Here is a 12,210-nt window from a genome sequence, read left to right on the forward strand (position 1 = left end):
TTGACTGTATGTATGTATCAATAAAACTTGTACTTGTATGAATAATTTATTAAAAAATACTTATAAATAAATGTGGAGTTGATTTATAGCCCTCGCATTTGTATTTTAATTGGAAAGTTTTCAAATAATTAGCACTGATGTTAACATTTTTTGATTCTTCGTTTCTTTCAATCAGATAATTATTGGAATAAAATATACTTTGTATTTTTTGCATAAGATATTTTGTGAAAATCGTAATACGCAACTATCGATGCTATGTGTATAACGGGTTGCCGGGTGTTCCATAACAAAAAGTAATTTATCTCAATTATTGAAGAAAAAAAATCCGTATTATCTTCTTTCGCAATAGTGTTTACTGAATAATAAATAATTATCTTAACTTCTTAATAATTGTCCTAATTTTTCTTATTTATTCTTATAATACTGTTAAAATCTTGCATACGTAATTCAAAAATAATAATTAGTTCTTTCTCTCTCTGCAAGATTTGTATTAGACAGTAAGATTTTTTTCACGTATAATATATAAGTATAGAATAAAAAAAATATCACATATATAATTATTAGCACTATATAGTAATTGATAATTTTGCTCGCTTATCGTCTGCTTATATTATACGTACTTTATTACGATTCATTATTGTTTCCTATGTTATGTATAAAAATTCAGTTTCATATACATAGTTGTACATTATTCTCTATTTGTCGAGAAAAGAGAAACCTTTTTTGCCGTGAAATATATTAAGAAGACGTTGACACGATATTAAATTAGTCTCTCTATCGTAACTCATTTATATAATCATCTTTCAACAGTTTCTCATGATATTTTTTCACGAATATTTACATGTGCCATTTAATTGTTCATACAAAAAGTACCAAGGTCCCATGGTGTAATGGTTAGCACTCTGGACTCTGAATCCAGCGATCCGAGTTCAAGTCTCGGTGGGACCTTAGTAGAGTTTTATTTTTGTCACTTCAACGCGAGGTTTCAAGTTTCGAGAGTTCCAATATCTTCGTCTCTCAAACAAATTCCTGAGATCACTTTTAATTACATTATTAATCAGTGAATGATGAGAGATAAAGAGAAAGGTGAACATGAAACTTTGTTACTTTACTGTTTTGTATTTTGCAAGAGTTTCTTTTCAGCGGATCTGATCTTCAAGCATTTGGCCGTCAGGGTGACTATCGTGACAACAGCCCCGACGAAAGACACTACTCCAAAAACCATCAGTATCGCGAACCAATTTTTGAACGTGCCGATTCTATTATCGCATTCGTAATCGGCATCGGTATCGTTGAGGTTGAGAGTCGACAAGTTGACGGGCCTCAAAGAGATCGATTTATATTTGCGTTTCGTCCCGGTGTAATTTTGCTCTTTTTTGACAAATCGGTAGGATACGGCATAAGTGAATCCCTGTCCATCGTAGGACCCTTTGGCGCTGTAGTACTGGATCAATAATTCGTTTCCGCTAGACGTCAAAGGTACTTGGATGTTGTTGATGTCCCAGTGAGATACATCGCAATAAGACCATATCAGGAAGCTGCCATTTACCTGTAAAAATTGTTGTCGATTTTTAAGACGCAGCCGTCGCAGAACTTGACAGAACAATCTCGTGAAAATAATAAATAAATTTAAAAAGAAATTAGATAAAAATTTACTTGATAAAGATATCTAAGAGTTTTTTTTAATTTTTAGAGTTTTATATTATTTAAATTTTTAATTTTAAATAAAAAACGTCGGCGGTGTAAAATTATCAAATTTTCTTTTTTCATTTATGTATCCATCTAATTATCAGTAATGAAGATGTATTTATCTGTGCATCATTAAAAGACATATCAAAGATTAGAAATGTATTTTCTGATTCCTTATAAAACGCTTGTTGATTTATATAACTTGAGAAAAATGATTAAAATACAAATAAAAATTACCTGTGCTCCGTTATAAACAGTGATTTCATTTCCCGGACAATAATTGAGGCTAAAGTTTCGTTTATTGTTAATCTCCGATTTCTCGTGGTCGAGCTCGTTTCTAAGAATCTTTATGTGAACGGAGACCCTTTCCGTAGTTCTACCGAGAAACTTGTAAGTGCATACAGTATTGGGCGGATACCAGCTCCGCGGAGATTTGATGTTCTCCCTGCTGTTACGCCGGGAGCTCCTGTACACAAATTCGCATCTCGCGTGTTTCGTTTCTTGCGAGTAGCGTTCTTCTTGGAGGGTCACATGGAAACCGTCGTGTGTCACAGTGCCGTCCTTTCGAGCGAAGAACTCCAGAATCACGTTCTTCCCGCGCGAATAGATACGCGGTACACGGCCGCTGCCGCAGAACTTGGAGATCTCGAGGATCTTCCCGTTCACGTTTTCCAGCAGCGCGAGATAATCGCCGCCGTCGCACGTGACGTTTTCCGATGATCGATCATCTCCGGGATATTTGTACTTTGATACCTTAATAAATCATACGAAATACATCTATTACAAAAGAGCAAATATATTATATATAGATGCGGTAATATAATTAATAAATATATAATAATCACAATTATGTAATAATCAAAATAAAATTTAAAATCGAGTAATTGAACAATTAGAAGAGTAGTCGAATAATAAAGCTATTTAATATCTTTATGGCAAATATAAACTTGTGTGCAAGTAGTATACTTTGTGCAGAAAAGTTATTAACGAGAGCTTACTAATGCTCCCCTTTTCTGCTTGAACGAGTTACTTACCGTCGTGCTACCGAACGTCTCATTCGGCCTTTCAGGGTCGCCATTGAGATAACGGTTCGGGACAACCCTCCGTTGATTCTGCCTCGTTATCTTCGAATGCATTGATTTTATGCGAAGTCTCGGCTCGCTCGTGCCAGGCTTATTCGGCGCCTCTTTGTGATGATATTGCCTGTCTCCATACCATCGTGTCGTTTTTTTCTCGTAGTGTCTCCGCCTCGTTAATTGTCTATTCGTTTGCGCGCTGCGTCTCGTTCGACAGTTGTGTTCGTTCCTCGATTGATCGTCCCCGATAATAGATTCATCCGCTAGGAAACGATCCCGACTCGCGAGGGCCGAGAACGACGATCGAGCGAGTCCCTCAGACTCTAGGGAGTCCTCGCAATCTTCTATTTGACAACTCTCTTGATCGCTATAGTTCATCAAGTCGAAAAGGTCCTCCGGCTGACCGCCTATCCTGAAACGACCGGCGCTCGATTCCAAAGCAATCCTGCATCTGTGTGTAAGAATAATTTCGATATATAATTGATATCGATGTAATTGATAAAATATTAAGGTTTCATTTTTTATTTTTATTTGATATTCGATACTATTAATAAAACGATAGAATTTACATGGGCAAACTTCTGATTTCGGAGCAAGCTCCAGCAAAGGCCAGCAATTTTATTAGTGACACGCGCGCACCTAATTCCACGTGGATAGACGCTGGGATAGCCCGGCGAGGTCAGCCTGCATGATCTGCGCTCATTGCGTACGGTACACTCCATGGGACACGTGGGCGACGAAGACGGTGAGTAACCGCGATGACGCTCAACCGCGAGGCGTGCCGGCAGAATGGAGAATTGCGCGGAGAAGATCACTGGGTTCGCCGATGCAAAATGCGCGTCCGACGACAAAGTAATGGTCAAATCCGGACCACGTCGTAGAAATAGCCTGCGTGAAAAACATATGTGATTTTATAATATCAGCGGCGAGAATCTGAGAGAATCAAGAATGAAACAAGATATATGAGAAGAATAAAGTACCTCGTAACGTTCCCAGTCACGTGGCCGCAATATCGACCTGTCTCGTCGTCAGGATCGTCCGCGCTGTCCGAAAACTGAAAATACGCTCCCTCGCATCGAGCCTCCTTCAGGAAACCCACTTGCAATCTCCTTACCTTCACCTCGATCACCTACAACAAATTTAATTAATTATCGATTAATTTCGCTACTTCTTAATTATCTATTTCAATTCTTATGTTATTTTTTATTATCTATATTTTCTCGACTTATTGTACATTTTTTATATTATTGCTACAGATTATTTTTATTGCAAATTGCAAATTAAAGAATTACGATAAAAAACATTAAAAATAATTATAACAATGATTTATGTACCTGTGGATCTCTTAATGGCGCTCTGATTCGCACAATACATCGTCCCATTCGTCCTGTCCAGCGAATCCAGCCGACCGAATTTCTGATGGTGCGATTGCATCCTACGTAACGCAAAAAATAAAACGCTCTGCAGAAACCGTGTGTAATAAATAGATATTTTGGATAAGATGAAATTCGCATTGGTCGTTCAGCAACCCCTAACAATCTTTCGTTCATTTTTCTTTGGCCCTTCCGCAAGACTCTCAGACCCTTGGGGATCTCTCAGAATCGATCTCGCTCAAATAAATTTATTTCGCGGAGGAGGACAAGACGTTGCGAGAAATGGTTATCGAAACGCCGCCCCCGGTATTCCCGATGACAACACGATCTTATTTATTCAACGACCCTCGACTGCACCGGACTGATGAAATTACTCAGAGTTTACCGGCTAATTAATTGCCATTGATGTCGGCGATCTCACTGAAATGAAGCGCCGTGTCCCGGATGCTTCTGGGTACTTCTCGACTCTCGGCTATATTTGTCATCTTAATTTTATCGCGTGCGAGTATACAGGTATACCTCGTGCCTGATAAATCGATATCATTCAGTTCCCGCATTCCACAACTCTTTTGATAAATTGCAAAACGCTCGCATTGGAAATGTTAATCTATACGACAAAAGCATAATAAATATTATTTTGTGTAAATACAAATAAAATAATAAGGTATATATAATTACATTTCTTTGTTATCTCTGTTAATTAACATATGGTGTTTTCCATTATATTTTTTCTTCGTTTTCTTTGTGATATAGTCGTGTCATATATTTTTCAAGAAATGTATATATATTTAATGTTCTACTACAATACTAGTATACGACCGTTGCAGATGCTATCCATATCACAAACGCGTGACAATGCATACAATTAATTACATCAAGTGTCCTCGGGCGATAGCTTCTGTACGCGACGGTCTTCTCGTTACGAGGGACATGAACAGTCATAAACTAACAACTTCCTTTGATGCATCGGATACGAGGAAAACATGTGAAAAAAGTGTTTATTTTTATTTCATTATCATTCATTTATATATATTTCATATATATAAATAATGTATGAAATATTTCTATGCGCAATCTTGATTTTTGATCTTTTGTTTTATGTAATGTAAAGATAGTTTTTCCCTCACTCCCCCCCCCCTCCCCCCTTTCCCTCCCACGCGAGCGGCGACCTTAACGATGGCGCTAAATACGTTGTCCCTCCATCTAGGCGAATGTTATTCCATTACAAAGGTGATTAACGTTCTTTCTCGACGAAGTTTCGCCCCTTGTGCTTCATTAAGCTAGGCAATTTCATTCCCGTCGAAGCTTCTACCGGGATTGCAGCTCCTCCTCTATCGAATCATCCGCGAATCATCCCCGGCTATTCGAACATATTTGTATGATGACAAAAATAACGTCGTTATATTTGAAAAAAAAAATTTATATTTTCTCTAAAAACAATTATTTTTTAGTGAAAAAGATCATACTTATCAATTTATATAAATCGATAATATCTCATTTATTATAGTGATTGACGAACAAACATTAATCGATCGGCAAACCTCTGATTTCGGCGGAAGCCCACGAAGGCTCATTGAACGACAGGATCAGCAGCGAGAGCAGGTACAGGACAGTTTCGCATTTCATCTTCGCCGCGGTTTGTCCTACTTCACGTCCCCCCTGCGTCGTCTCGTCTTTCGGTTTTACTCATTTTCTCTTCATCTTCATGGTGAAGGCTCACCACTCTTCATAAAGTCGACTGCCGAGAGGTACGTCTTATCTGCGAAATGAAAAACGACGACGCGACGTCGAAAACTTATCTCACGCGATTACGGCAATCATTAACTCTCAGTTATTCATCCTCTTCCTTGAATATATAAGACGTGAAATGGAAATTAATTTCAAACGATCATAAAGACGATGGAGGTTGACACCGAGAATTAAGAGTTCGTAGTTTCCACCTCCTTTCTAATTCGTCTACTCATTTGGGATTCATCCGGCGTATCTTCTCTCGCGGGAGGAGACGAACGGTGTAAAAATAAAAGGCTGGATCAAGTTGAAGGATGGCGGGTGGATAAGCGGGTAGAGAAGGAACCAAGGATATACATGTAAGCCCGAGCGCGAGCTTTTGCAACTCCGTGGAAACGAAAAATTCCAAAGTTCTTGAAGTCGAAGGGAGACAAGTCACGACCAGTGATCCCTTCCGAAGAAATGGCTCCGGTCTTTAAGAACTTCCCAAGATTTCTCTTTCTTTCTCTGTCTCTCTTTTCCTCGGTGAGATAATGCAGCGGCCAAACTCTTCGTGGAAAAAAAAACCAAAAGATTATCAGATCTTTTTATTTTGGAAATCAGAAACATCGAGAAGTTTGCAAAGATCCTTCCAACTATCTTATTCTTTCAGCAGAAGGATCATGGTAATCGATCCTTATCTATATCCTTAATAATAGCTTGTATCCAATCTCTGTATTAATCTCTGTAATAATATATCCAATCTCTATATTAATAAAAATTGATAATAATTTTAATGAAAAAATCGTGATATCGGAATCCATGCATAAGATTTCTTTCTTTTATAAAAAATATATATAAATATATATAAAAAATATATATAAATATATGTATATATATATATGTAACACTTATTTTTAAGAGAGAGATACAATATATACAATAGAAGCTTTTATCAAAAAAAAAGAAAAAAAAAATTGATATATCTATACATAAGAAAGGTATAATAATTTTTACAAAAATACATACATATATCGTTGTTAATTCTCTTTTCTTGGTAAGCGCGTATCACTTGGATATTTTTCGTGTACAAAATATATAAATAACTACAAATATAAATAAACATACACGACACGTTCGACTGAAAATGCATCCTCACAAAATTGCATCGGCGCTACGCATCTCGATTCTCGAATTTGGTCCGAATTTAGCGGCACGCGCCCAACGGCCATTTTCCGCCGTGAGTGTGCGGCGCACGCTGCATCCTGGTTATTTTAAGCAATTGTTAAGTGCTCTCACGGCTCTACACCGAAAGCACATTTTACACGCTCGTGTCTCATCGGGTCGTGATTCAGCGCGCTCTTATCTCGCCGCTTTTGTTCACCCCTAATAAATGTAAGCCCACCCGGCTCGAGTCCCGGTGTTTTATCCCTCCCCCTCCTGACCGTAATTATCCAGATTTCCGTAATATTTACAACACAGGTGCTTAAAATCTCGAGTTAAATTAGAAGCTATCTTGTATACCGTTCTATTTTCTTCTTTTTACGCTATTCGAGTGAGCGCTTTAATTATGCGCCGCGCGTAATTCCGCTCTTTAATTTCCTATCGCGCTTTCGATGATTAAATAAGTAAGCTCTCGCTTCGAACGAGTCTTTATTTCGTTCGAAAGTTCGCATTATTTAACGAACGATGCGCCGTCGCGATGGCATCAGGTTTTAATTACGGATTCTCTCCGACAAATCTGGAGTCTATTAAATAATTTAATTTTATTGATAATTAAAAGGATTAAACTTTAATTACCATTGCCGTTATGATAATAATAAATTATATTAAATGCAAATTTATTTTATGCTACTTATCGTAAAGTAATAGAGATATTATTTATGGCAAATATAAAGAAAGCACGAGCATAATTTATGATAGCGATTATCGCGAATAATTGCATTATTTTGTATATAGTATACATTTATTATCAAGTTTATATATATGTACATATGTATAAATATAAAAACATATAACTTACATATTTCGAATCGCAAGGTACTCTAAATTCCATGCGATTTCTTCGACGGCGAGCACCACGTGTTCCAGCTCGAACTACAGGCTTGCGAAAACATTTCGCGAATCTGAGTCCGTAAATCTGCAATTGAGCGATAACCGGAAACTTCTTTAAACTTTTCTGATTGAATTTAATATCGAAAAGACGATTAAAATAGGTGCGATTCTTACGCACTGCGATTGTAGGAATCCCGCGTCCTGTAAACAATCCGCACCGAGGGACGTTTGAGGTTTCTCTGTCGCGCGTTGCGGAAAAATCTTCTCCATAAACGACGATGCGACACGTAACACGTAGCGCTTTTTATCGGGGGAGAGTCACACGTGTCACACGAGATTATTGGCCTTTGTGAGCAGGCTGACAAATGGTCCACCGCATATGGCGCGTCGCGCACGACTGAGGACAGATTTCGGTCCAGCAGCATCTCCCTCTCTGCCCTCGCGCCGCTCCACCCGGCCGACTCCCACGCCGATGTTGTCGATGCATCACGCAGAATCCGCGCATGCTTCCGCTAACAAAGCTCTCGCAATGATATTTCTGCTCCTTGAAAAAAAAAAAAGGAAAAATCAAATAAAATAAAGCGGCGCAATATTCCAGATTCGGCAAACGTCATAAAGGCGATACAAATGAGAAATAAAATTCGGAAAAATCTCTAAAATGTTCGAACAATAAATCATTGTTATACTTCGTCATTTTTGTATTATAAAATATTATATTGTTTTTTAAATAATATTATTGTTTTTTCTTTTCCTTCTAATGTTTGTGAATGTAAACAACTTGAATTAAAGAATATTAACATGAGTCGCGTATTGACTCATGAATAAAAATTAAATTATAAATTGGCAATTTTTCGATCGATTTCATCTCGAATTTCTCTAGCGACGACAGACACGATAAGAAGGATATACGTATATAAGCGGCAGCTAAACTCGAATGAAACTTTCTAAGAGATTACTCCCGTGAGACTCATGACGAGGACTAATACACTTTAAGAATATCACAAACGGAAATCGTGAAAGGAGCACTCTCGAAAGGTGCCATTTAATTCGAGGAAAATCTTTGCATTTTCGCCGAACAGGTTCACCTTTCTATCGTGATAAAAAAAAATATGCGTCACGTTGTGTAAAAAGATCTGCTTCATATAAATAAATATGCGATTTATTTTTAAATATTCGATTGTTGTCTTCTTCGAAAATTAAAATAGAAAATATAAAAACAATAGGATTAAAAGACTCCGAGATTTTTTACACAGAAAAAATTTTATATAAAAATTATATAAAAAATACATTTTCTTTTACATTTATTTTAAAACTATATAATATAAAAACATTTTAAGGTATTTTTTATTAGAAAAATTATAAATTATATATTTGTTCTATTGTATGTTTGTATATCAGAATATTTGAACAATTACAATACTTCATTGTAAAATTTATCTATATAATATTATTGAATAGCAAAAAAAATTACATTGTAATTTTTACTATAATATTTTCTCCGTATGTAGGAAAGTCGATTTCGAAGATTACAAATTAAGTAATTTTACAAAACGCATTGCTATAAATTCTTTTTAAGTCCGGTTATCTTAATCCGGCAATTTCCCCGTTCGGTTATATTTTCCTTTTATTTCGGATATAATTATTATCGATTCTCTCTTCTTTCAAGTTCTGTTCGCACCCCATTCAAGTCGGACCTAAAATAAACTCGAATCGAACGAGGCGACGCACCGCGAACGCACGGCGGCGATTCGATATCGCGGGAGGTGACATTCTGCTGGAAAAAGAGAGCCCGGAGAGTGTGAAGGGACGACCGTCGAACTTTTTCACCAACTCCAAACTTGGGATTCTCACTCCCGATCCCGCCTCGACCCCGCTTACACATCCCACTCACGTACGCGAGGGTGGTTGTTTTGGCGATGAGGGTAGCTGGGATTCGCTCCCGCGTTACGCGCTGCTCTTGGCAAAATACGGGATCCGAATTATTGGGACGAAACCACCGCGATTTCCAAGTGCGACACGTATGAAGTCGATATATCGTCGCGAGCGATATATGCCACGAGCGTTCTTTCTGTCAACTGGAAGGGGTGGAGAGGCGAAGGTTGTCACACAAGGAGGAAGGGAGAAAAAAAGGAAAACAGGCTCGTTAGGGCAACGCTGGCAAGCGTCGGTATTGAACGGATGAGAAAACACACGGATCTTGGTTTTATAGTATTTGTGATTGAGTAATCAAACATAGGCAAATTTTTTTTTAAATTACTAACATTAAAAAAAGCAGAGAGAATAATTATCCAATCGAATTTGATTATGATCTATTCTAATTAAATTTAATGTTTTAAGAAATTTATTTTAAGAAGTGCATAAGAATTGTTTTTTTCTCTTTTCTTTTCTTTCCCTTTTCTTTTAATTATATTAAAAAAAAAATCAATTTTAATATTAAAAATTTCATAAACAAGTCTTTATAAATAATATTTTAAATATAAACCTCTTTTTCTTTCTAATTATTTGTAGCTACGTCTTCAGTTTCTTGCTTATTCTTTACGAGAATAAAACAACGATTCTCTCTCGAGTGCTCGAGAACGATGATCATCATTATTGGCGGGATCCCGGTATATCGAGCGGACAACAAAAGTGGCTTGTACATACCCGTCGCTAGGTACAAAGAGCACGCGGGGGATCCGCGAGCTACCCCACAAAATTCCAACTGCAATAAATTATATTCGAGGCACGTGCCAGTCGTAGGGGTGAGCGTCGTGTGTGCTGTACCAAATGGCACTTTCATTGCACTTGCCCCACGGATTTTGCATCTTGCCGAGTTTCGTCACCCCCAATTTATAGCTTTTCTTCGTTTTTCTTATTTCTTTTGAAGGGTTCTTGTTTTTGTGTGAGTAGAGATGTATATAACATTTATTATACATATGTTATATGTATGTAATATTTTTATAAATTTTTTAAAAATATAAAAAATGTGTGTGATATTATAATATAAAAATTTCATGAACAACCCAATACTCGAGGAAAGAATATTAGCAAAAACTGATTTGACATTTTTATTTTATTTAGTTTTCTCGCCTCAACCACCCTCGATTCCGACAATTCGCGATAAAGATACTTTATCAGGAAAGAATATATTTACCGATAAAATCATTATTTTTCAAAGCGATTTGCCGCGGCGAATACGCGCGAGCAATGTGCGTGGGAAAAAGGGGATGGACCATTAAGCCCCGTGCAAGATACATCATTTTTCATACTTTAACGGTAACGATATACGGGTGCGTGGATAAACCAACATGAGATTCGCTCGAGCGCGAACGAGCAGCGATAGTCGACAAGGCCGGCTAACAAGTGATAATTACGACGAAATCCCGTGTTTTGCAATTTAGTTGTAATTTTCGTCCGGCACACAAGGCCCATTAGAAACAGGACAAGCTACGTAATTAATTTTAATAAACATCTTCGCATTACAGAGGAAATTATAAAAAAAAATATATTATATAATTCTATTTTTTCAAAAAGAGTACTCTACATTATCTTAATTCTTAAAATGCAAATTTCGTTAAACAGAATTATTCAAATGAAATAAAAGTTGTACCTTTCTTCCTACTTTTCCAGACAGCTCTGCATTTCTGAATCTTCTCTTTAAACTTCAAATCGTAAATCGGCGAATCTCGAAATCTCTCCATATTTCTTAGACGATCCTTGTTCTATTTTTATATTGAGATTTCGTTTCCGAATCTATCATTTTATGAATCACCAACTGCAATTAATAAATCGACAATTTTCTAATCTATTATATGTATATAGATCTTATCTATACTTGATGATCATCGTCCAGATCATCGCAAAACATTTGTCGTTAACTTATTACCGGATGGAAATAATGCGCGAAGTTGCTGGCAGCATCGTTATTCTCAGACATCGCGGCGAGACGATGTTAGTTTCGTGTCTCATCCGTGCGGTTGACATTTAATTCAAAATCTTGCGTTACCCTTCCTACCGACTGTGACCCAGGCTTATTCACGCCTTTAGCCACAGCGCTCATAAATCTTGCTGGAAAACTTGCTGGTGGCTACGAGCTAACCACCCACCAATTAGCATCCTGAATTCGAGGGTGCGTGCGAAAGTTTTCGATTTCCCTATCGTCGCAACAACCACGTTGTAGCAGGATCCTGTCGAGAAACCCTAATCTTAATGACAGATTCTTCGACGAAATTAAAATTGGATTTCTTTTTCAAGAAGAATCTTGCAGAATGATTTTGTCAAACAATTTTATAATTGTGCAATAAAATATAATTTCTCTTATCAATTCTAAG

At 37.1% G+C, this 12,210-nt stretch overlaps 1 protein-coding gene and 1 non-coding gene across 10 annotated transcripts; one reads left to right on the top strand and one right to left on the bottom strand.

Moving 5' to 3' along the window:
* Positions 1-86: 86 nt before the first annotated feature.
* LOC126856133 (uncharacterized) lies at positions 87-12,060 on the bottom strand. 9 transcript variants are annotated; one of them, XM_050604392.1, is made up of 11 exons: positions 11,766-12,060; positions 11,490-11,654; positions 8,079-8,438; positions 7,869-7,985; positions 5,680-5,897; positions 4,100-4,200; positions 3,746-3,894; positions 3,405-3,653; positions 2,724-3,216; positions 1,927-2,442; positions 247-1,549 (listed from the first exon to the last, which is right to left on the bottom strand). In XM_050604392.1, the coding sequence occupies exons 5-11, from the start codon at positions 5,762-5,764 to the stop codon at positions 1,109-1,111; spliced, it is 2,034 nt and encodes a 677-aa protein (XP_050460349.1). In that variant the 5' UTR covers positions 5,765-5,897; positions 7,869-7,985; positions 8,079-8,438; positions 11,490-11,654; positions 11,766-12,060; the 3' UTR covers positions 247-1,108. The 9 variants fall into 9 exon arrangements, with proteins under 9 accessions (XP_050460343.1, XP_050460342.1, XP_050460349.1 ...); XM_050604387.1 differs by having other exon boundaries at positions 8,079-8,444; XM_050604390.1 differs by having other exon boundaries at positions 5,680-6,415; positions 8,079-8,444.
* Positions 877-948, top strand: Trnaq-cug (transfer RNA glutamine (anticodon CUG)). The gene has a single exon. It is a non-coding gene; the product is annotated as a tRNA-Gln (tRNA).
* Positions 12,061-12,210: the final 150 nt, after the last annotated feature.

The sequence above is a fragment of the Cataglyphis hispanica genome, chromosome 17 (genome assembly GCF_021464435.1).
Source record: "Cataglyphis hispanica isolate Lineage 1 chromosome 17, ULB_Chis1_1.0, whole genome shotgun sequence".
NCBI lineage: Eukaryota > Metazoa > Arthropoda > Insecta > Hymenoptera > Formicidae > Cataglyphis > Cataglyphis hispanica.

Excerpts from the sequence above, each read along its gene's own strand:
- LOC126856133 (XM_050604386.1), bottom strand. The coding sequence starts at position 4,315 with ATGAACGAAAGATTGTTAGGGGTTGCTGAACGACCAATGCGAATTTCA. Across the intron at positions 3,654-3,745 it reads GTGACTGGGAACGTTACGAG|GCTATTTCTACGACGTGGTC; the intron begins GTACTTTATTCT and ends TTTTTCACGCAG. Across the intron at positions 3,217-3,404 it reads GTCTATCCACGTGGAATTAG|ATGCAGGATTGCTTTGGAAT; the intron begins GTGCGCGCGTGT and ends TCTTACACACAG.